This window comes from Myripristis murdjan, chromosome 5 (assembly GCF_902150065.1).
Source record: "Myripristis murdjan chromosome 5, fMyrMur1.1, whole genome shotgun sequence".
In the NCBI taxonomy this organism is placed as follows: domain Eukaryota; kingdom Metazoa; phylum Chordata; class Actinopteri; order Holocentriformes; family Holocentridae; genus Myripristis; species Myripristis murdjan.
In genome coordinates this window covers 27184385-27192956 of record NC_043984.1, presented here as the reverse complement: position 1 = coordinate 27192956, position 8572 = coordinate 27184385, and the positions used below count along the sequence as shown (strand labels likewise).

Below are 8572 nucleotides of genomic sequence, written 5' to 3'. Positions count from 1 at the left end.
TTGTACGGTATGAATTCAATACACTTGACTTGAATAGTCCCACTAGGGAACAGCACACTGAATCACATCAAATGCAGAATAAGGCATGAGACGCAGTCTGTGTGAAACTCTTCATTTACTGTGGCAATCCTGATTCAGAGTATCAAACAAAAGAAGGCAAAGTGCCCATTTTTATGCCGGTATTTTGGTGTGCATGCTTGGTGGGGGTGTGAATGGATGCAAATTGATGTGAGGCAAATAAAAAACCATGGAAAAAGTGCTGGATGTTCCCTTGATAGTGAGTGTAGATTATCATAATTAGCTCATGATTACCTCATTACATTAAAATAACATCCATATCCCTCAGTGAATTGTGAATAATAACTATTTCACACTGGCCAATTCATAATTCACCTGCGCTTCTGTGATTTATTTTATTCAGTGAAACTGTGGATTGACTCAGAAATGACCACCTCTTGCAGCATTTTTCTGCTCCTAAGATTGGCTGTGGAGAGAAAAACAAGACCAGAGGCTAAACCAGCACATAACAAGACAGAGTTGGACTACTTTTAACCGTTAACCTCCTGAAACTACAACTCCCCAAAAATTTCAGACACTTAGCTATGTCTAAAATCCGCTGCAACACCTTTTTTGCCACCACTTTTCTAGACAAGATGGCAAAAGTGGAACTACTGCCACTAGCTGAAGCCATCAGCCGCTCTCTTCTCTCAGCATAATGGCTTGCATCCGTCCCCGTCACTTCACCCCCTACAGCTGCAAGCCATTCCCTGTTCCCTCATTTTCCCTCTCTGGTCTTCTGAGGCACAGCCAGGCAGCAGCTGACAGGACAGCGCAGGCCAGGGGACAATTAGGGAAGCGTGGGAGAGACAGCTGGACCTGGTGCCAATTACGCCAAGCAAGAACTGCACACACAACAAGCCAGCCTAATGGGCTCAAACTGCACAGCTATTCCTTTGGATGCTCTTAAATGTGCGCTCAAATGGTCAGCTAAAAGGACTTACAGGACTTTCAGGGAAGAAAATAAAATAAGGTGATAATTTCATTTATTTATTTGTCTCTGAAAAAAAAAAAAAGCTAAGTGCATTACATAACATCACAACATCAGTGGCTACAGCAAAAGTGCGTTGTGTTGAATAACTTCTGTGGTGCTGGCTTCTACACACAAGAGGGGAAAATATACCAATGTAACAGAGCAAGCAAATGACCACCAGAAGAGATCGTTACAATGTCTCTCATGTCTCCATAACTGTACAGCAAGAAAGTGACATGGACAGGTACGAAGCACCTGTTCCAGTAACCGTGACAATCAACCTTGTGTCACTTCACCGCTTCTGTTCCTACATCCTGAAAGCCGCCGTGATCTCAGAGCAGACAGCGCGTGCAAGTGTTTTTGGGTCAGCTCCAGTCCAGCGTCACTGCGAGACCTTGCCCAACAGGATGCTCTGCAGCTGCCTGATCTTGCTTTCCTGAGGCAGCGCCAGGCTCTTCCCCTCCGCTCGTTCCTCCTCCTCCAGCAGCTGCTCGATGTAGCAGGAGGAGCCCAGGAGGATGTGGCCCGTTGCCTGCATGGAGAAGATCGTCCACCGCAGCGCCTCCCTGGAAACAGAGAGACAAGAAAGGAGAGAATGATGGGTCATCCAAAGCAGATTCTTATCTCTGGAGATGTGACTGGAAACGTTTGAATAGACACACACAAAGAGCTGAATGATGAAGAAATACAGGTGCTATTGACAGGGAAAAAAAAAGTCATTCCACATAATTTTGTGAATAACTGTTAAAATAAACATGCACGGAAACCCACACAATGTAACAAAATGACTGACAGGAAATATTTACGACTTCAGATTGGTCAGTTCTCATATCAGGAGCATTTCTTATAATGGTCATTACCGCCCCCCGACTCTCATGCTACAGTGCAATGTAAGCAGAAAACTGGAGTACAGAAACCTCATATCTGACGAGTCTGCAAAATGTAATCCCCTCTGACACAAGCTCAGTGCTAAAGCTTAAAAGGAGAAGATCTCAGCAGCAATGACATAATTCCTCCCAAAATTAATCTGAGTGAAATCAGTGTTTTTGTTCTTCCATGGTCATCCCATTTCACCTCTGCCCGCCCAGACAGTCACAAGTACACACAGCAAAACCTGACCTTATAATATGACATTGTATGCAAACAAATTTGTGTGCTCAGGTGTCACACAGAATAATTGGCGTCTACTGTACATAAAGATGATTTGCATTGGTAACATAAACCACAAAAATAACTGTCTGTCTCACAGATTAACGGTTGCTGGGTGCTTGCCTTGCAAAATGAGATCATGTGCTTGGTAATTTATTGGGTAGGACATCAGCTAAATTTGACAGTTTTCATCTCCAACCGGATTAAACCCAATATCAAGTAAAAGGGATACAAAAATTGTTACAATAAAATTTCCACAGAAAGATGGAAGAAAAAATATACAGATCAGTCTGCACGGCTAAATACACACCCATAAAAGTGCAGGTGCACAATTGCAGGGTCTCACATGTCATCTGCTATGCTAAAATGTGTGTTACACAGTCCAAAATGAGCTTTACATAAAGTGCAGAAATGTGCACACTCGTGCAAAGAAGACTAAGCGGGTTATTTCACTCACTTGAGCATGTTTTTGGCAGCGTAGCAGCGCAGGTCATACGACACAGTGTAAACACCATACAGGGTGGCTTTGACATTCAGGCAGCCAATAAAATCCTTGGGATTGTTCTTGTAGAGGTCAAAGGTCAGCTTAGCCACGTCCTTCCTGTGCTGGGGCCTGCTTTCAGTGAGCTGTACCTTGGGAGGGCTGGTCTACAGGAGGGAGGGAGAGACAATACATAAGTCCAGCCCAGTGAGGTAGATACATGCAGTTTCACTGGTCGACCATCAAAGTGAGCTGAGCAGGTGACAGACAGCTGCTGGGTGGGTCTCGTCATCCAACAACAGACACTCACGATACAGACCGAGGCAGCTCCACCGGGAGAGGAAAGTGACAATGAGGCAGGATTGGTGTGAGGTTAGCATTGCAAACATTCAGGGAGAGGACTAATCATTGTTATGGAAACTAATTACTTTAGCATGAACACCATTAAAATTTGATGACACCTTCAGGTCACATTCATATCAACATTAGCCCTTCCTCTTCTCTAAAAATTATGAGGGAAAACCAATCCGTTTTTTGTGCAATAAAGCGATTACAAAACAAGTGAAGGCAAGTACAGGGACACAACAGTCAAAAGAGGTTATATAAAGTAAGATAGAAACTAGCAACAAAAACAAACTGAGGAATGCAAGAGGTCAAACTGGTGGGTATGGAATAAACACGAGGCAAAAACAGAGGTCAGAAAAAACTATAAAAAAAAACTGTTGAGTGAGGCTATACATCTATATAAATCTGTATACATAAATACAGACATTTGTACATTTTTCCTCACTTGGAAAGTGATGGAATGTGGAAAGGAGAAAAAATGGAGGGGGTAATAAAGGAATAATTAAGCTAATTAAATGATAAATGGCCTAAGTCATTATGAGGTTATAAGGTTATTATTAGGGTTTTTTGGGTTTTGATTTTTTTTTTTTTTTTTTTTTTTTTAGGGTTAAGGCTGGTAGAGGCTGAGATCTTGGTGGGCAAGACACCCAGGAAGCACGTTTGCTCATCCCAGTCATCCTTTTTGTCATGTTATGTTTTCTAATAGTTTATTTATGCTCTAGTTTTTAAGTGGTAGGGATCTGGAGAACACCAGCACCTAAAACTGGTGTTAGCATCACGTGTTGCGTCGGCACAATAACCCTGTCATATTACCCTCCTACTCAGTTTGAATCTTGAATAAATATTAAATTTTACTGAATACACATTGTGTTATTATTTTTCTCAGATAAAGAAGCAGCATCCATATTCATAGCTAGTGAATTACAGAAAGCAAATACATTCTCCTGTCTCTACAGCCACAACATCAGAGCATCGCTGGTATGACAGATGACATACAGAGAACGAGCCTCCATGTCAGCAGACAGCGCTCCTCACAATGTTGACCAGCAGCATGCAGAGGCTGATCAACAGTGCCACCTAGTGGGCTGACATGCAAGAGATACAAGGCTGTTCTGTGTACAGCCTGGGAGAGTCATACTCAGCCCTCAAGCTCTGGAGTATCTTAACTGCTTAGGTACTTGACATTTTAGCGACCTAAACAGGAGCTGATTTAGACTCGGGATGCCTGGTGAATGCAATTAACTGCCTGGCATGGCCAAAAATCAGCAGAACCCTGAACCCTGAGGAGTGGATAGGAGTTAAGGAGGGCGCCTCCTACCAAGGTTGGGGTCCACTTCTGTCCCTTCTCCAGGACCATGAGGACAGCATTGTCAGGCAGCGTCTGGAAGAACTCCTCTGTGTCAATGTCCGTGCCGTCTTCATCCAGCACCATGGCACTGACACAGGGCACATTCATCGAGTCCATGACCTGCGAGGGGTCGTGACAGAAAGGAAAGTGAAGTGAGGGGGGTGAATTTGTTCTCAGTTCAAGGGGTCAGATGCATGTTACCCCTGAAGCAGCATCTTTGCTATATTCCTCCATGTGCTCACTGTAGCATTACAAAACCATGGGCTTAGCAGAGCGGTTCCTGAAAGCTCTGCTGTAAGAAACGGGAATGTGCACCTCTGTGTTGTAAACTTTCATCAGGGCAGGCTTGAAAAATGCAAAAAAACGTCACAGATGGTGCAGTATTGACGAGTGAGTCACAGGGCAGTTCATCCATGGTAATGTATTCCTCTATCTATAGTCACCAGGTTGCATTGCTCTGACTCACTCAGCCTTTTGTCTTACCATTCTTTAATCTGTCTGAGTCATTTTCTGCCCCACAAAAAAAGGTAAACAACTGTAACGATTTTTCTTTCTTTCTTTGAAAAGGTCAAACATCATGATGTCATGATGATGAGATTTAATTGTTTGTTAATTAAACCCACAGCTGCTCCTGAACAATATCTTTTTATGCACTGAGAATACTTTTATCAGGGCAGGAGATCATGAAGATAATGAAGTCATTCTTCTCACTTTCATTCTTTTCTTGCTCCTCAGCAGCAACTGATTTTTAGCTTTGTTGTATTCTCTACCTTTTAAGTTCATTCAAGTCTTCCCTCATATCACCCTCAGTCTTCTCATGCCTCTCTTTGAACACTGCTTTCTTTCCTTCCTCCTCACCTTGTTGATCAGGTCTCGCAGCCCGTCTGCCATGATACCTTTCTTCACACTGCGGTCAGCACTTGTCACGCGAAAGGGCTTGGGCCGAGGAGCCCGACCTGACAGAAGCTGCTGGGTGACTGAAGCACTCGCTGACATGCTGGCTGACACACACCTGAAAGAAAGAAAGAACAAAGACACACACAAGGCACAGGGGCACTTAAAGTCAATCTAATCACGTTTTAAATAGTGCAAAAGCGAACATGAAATCTGTTGGTATTCCCCAAAACTGTGCATGTCTGTTGTGACGACCGAAGACATTACTATCTTCACCCATCTCCTTCCAACTTAGGGAGCAGTGCTCTTACTTGGAGAGGGAGGTTGGAGTCAAGAGACTGAGGGACTTCTTGGCATAATCCATCATCTGGCAGAGAGCGTCTAGATCTGGGACCAAAAGGAGCCATCAGTTGATTTTTTTAGTCCTTTTAATGCTGCAGTACATCAGATCACCAGCAGAGTCACTGCCACCTTGCTAAAACTTACTTAGATGGAAAGAGTCGATTTTCTTCAATGTTTTTATCCCAAGGTGGATAAAAATTTACATGTAAAAAGTACAAAAATTAAGGCAAACAATTTAAAGGCAAACAATGACAGATTGTGGTATTCACAAGCCTAGTCCGGGCTTCAAGTATACACTTACCAAGAAAAAAAAGTTACTAAAAGCCTCATAACTCACTCATCTGTTAAATCAAAATTCACCTTTTCTTCACTGAACTGCCCCCATATGCCACACATACCATGATTCACAGAAAGATACAAAGCTCTACGATGCATTTTGAAGTGGCAGAAATCGGATTCTACCAGATGTTGTTCTACAAAACATTTTACAGTAGCAGAAACCTGACACTTGACACTACCAGTTGTGGTTGTACTTACAAAGGTTTAGATACAATCTTTTTCGCGCAGCAGTCCCGTCCCCGCTCTCAATTTGGTTTTGATCACTACACAGCAGCGATAATGTGCCGTCTCTTCTCCGGACTACTTATTCTTGCCTGTTTCTTGCGCCACTTGGTCACTGACCTTTGGTCTGCTTACTGTTGTGCTAGTTGCAAGTCGTCAGCTTTATTGAGTAATTCTCTGTGTGTACACTCCCACTGACCCTCCTCTGTTAAAGCTGTAGATTTTGATTTGTTCTCGGTAGAAGTGTGAGCTACACTAACTGAGCACCTTAAAATGAGACATTGGTTTGTGACTATAAAGATGGTGTAAAACAGAGGATGAGTGGTGTGTGTGTAAGTAAAGCCCCAGTTTCAACACAACAAAGAAATTAGTCTTATCTCAAATACAGTCATTACATGAACCCAAACACGACTAAACACATGCAAACTGTGTCTAGGTGATAATTGCCCAATTGTGGCTACACTCAAAGTTCAAGGAGAAGACAGTGGTGTGATCACTGAGTCTTGTGAGTCTTGAGGGTTTCCAGAACTAGGCCACAGTTCAAAGGCTTCTCCAAATCCACCATTTCATCTTACACGTCATTCAGTAGGACTCATCAGACAAGGAATTGGCAGACCTGCTAACATTATCACACCATGTTACACAACTAAAGCCACAGCGGCCCAAGTTAATTTGTGTACATTAGCCCATTTAAAGACAAAGCACAGTTAAAACCAGGGGAATAATGTGCACTGGTCCATTAGTTAAATGCATGCCACAGTATCAAGACAATAGGGAGCAAATATAAAGCATCCCTAACACAGAATGGGAGAACAACCTGCTGTCACAATACTAAAAGCGTATATGAAAAGTCCTGTGTAGAGTGCTTTTAACACTCCCATATTCAGATTATGCCCTCGTCCATTAACTATAATGCTTTAAAATTGCATGTTTAAACACCTCAGGTGTCTGTAATAGCTGGAAATGATACAATACTAAAAAAAAAATCTTACTGAGAGATGGCTCTGTTTTGCCTACAGCTCACTCTAAAACCGATGGTAGACCACTTGTGTGCACTGATTCAACCTGCTGACTTTTGAAAAGTTTAATAGACAAAGTCCAACATGTCCAGCTCTATTTTACTCTGTGATGAAGGAGTAATATTAATCAAGAAACCACAAGTAGGAAGGCTGCGAGTATTCACAATGTCTTTCCTTGTTTTTGTGTTAAATAAAGCCCTTACTCACCAGTCACCAATATTCATGTTCTCAAAATGGCTCACCAGTTAAAACATGGCCTCATGCTTGTCCCACTGCAAAACAGAATTTTTCCGTCAGTGCTATCACTGATGATTAATGCGTCCAGGGGATCTGGATGATATCTCACAAAGCAGGATTAGTAAATAAAGCCAGAAAACTGTGGTAAATAGTGTGTTACGTCCTGGTGATAATGAGTCTGTAAATCAAGACTTGAATGTTGCATTTAGGAATATAATGAAGTCATGCACGTGGGGGAAAAAAACAGATATTTCATAATAATTTTATAAGTTATCTAGCAAACTTTATATAATCCTGCTTTATGAAATCCCCCCTCAGAAGAGACCTGTGTGTTGTCACATCCATACCAACCGTGACAAGTTTTGCCATCTTGTCCCCTTGAGGTTCTTAGTGTGAGGGATGGATTTGTTACTGTTACACAATTTATTAGTCACTGCCAATGATTTCGCCCAGTCTGTGACCCTGAAGGTTTCATTCACAGGCCAGCAGCACATCATTCACACTCAGCCTGCCTTTGCAGAATTGTAACATTACAGCATGGAAATAAATAAAATGAGGAACCCCTGAATATTAACTCAGTGAAATTTTCTGGCTCATGTGCACTTCAGTATTAGTCTTTTACTCGGTATATTAGACAGGGGTTAGATGCAAAATTGGCAAACAAAGCTTCCAATATGGTTCAATAAGATGCATTCTAGCCTGAATTCCCGATGAATGGAAACGCCATCGAGACATGGTTGTGTAAAATAATGAAACTTACTTCTTCCCCGTATATTCCTTGGTGTGAGCAGCAGCAGCTGACTCGAGTCGTCCGCTCGACTGAATTAACACCAACAACATGCACCTGCATCACACCTGGACGTCCAATTAGCGCCTCAACAAGGAGCGACATATGGAAGACTTAAGTTTGGAGAGTGTTATTTGGGGTCCCAAGCAGCTAAATTATTGTAATTTATTCGTCCTTTTTTGCCACTCTGGGTTCACCTTTCCTCCAGGGTCTCCAGGATGTTACACATACACACTCAAATAAAAATTCTAAAATTCTAAGATTAAAAGAAAAAAAGAGTTCTGACATTAATCTCAGGCTTCTGAGAAGAAGTCAGAATTCAAATGCCAATGATTACTGACCATTTTCTATGAATTTTGACATTAAAGTCAGAATTCGC

The 8572-nt window shown here is 42.2% G+C and overlaps 1 protein-coding gene across 8 annotated transcripts; it reads right to left on the bottom strand.

Moving 5' to 3' along the window:
• Positions 1–1031: 1031 nt before the first annotated feature.
• cidec (cell death inducing DFFA like effector c) lies at positions 1032–8285 on the bottom strand. 8 transcript variants are annotated; one of them, XM_030051802.1, is made up of 7 exons: positions 8167–8265; positions 7384–7441; positions 5559–5634; positions 5212–5365; positions 4324–4473; positions 2637–2827; positions 1061–1596 (listed from the first exon to the last, which is right to left on the bottom strand). In XM_030051802.1, the coding sequence occupies exons 2-7, from the start codon at positions 7391–7393 to the stop codon at positions 1413–1415; spliced, it is 765 nt and encodes a 254-aa protein (XP_029907662.1). In that variant the 5' UTR covers positions 7394–7441; positions 8167–8265; the 3' UTR covers positions 1061–1412. The 8 variants fall into 8 exon arrangements, with proteins under 8 accessions (XP_029907663.1, XP_029907662.1, XP_029907664.1 ...); XM_030051804.1 differs by having other exon boundaries at positions 7412–7441; positions 8167–8262; XM_030051805.1 differs by having other exon boundaries at positions 7377–7441; positions 8167–8249.
• Between the last annotated feature and the right edge of the window lie 287 nt (positions 8286–8572).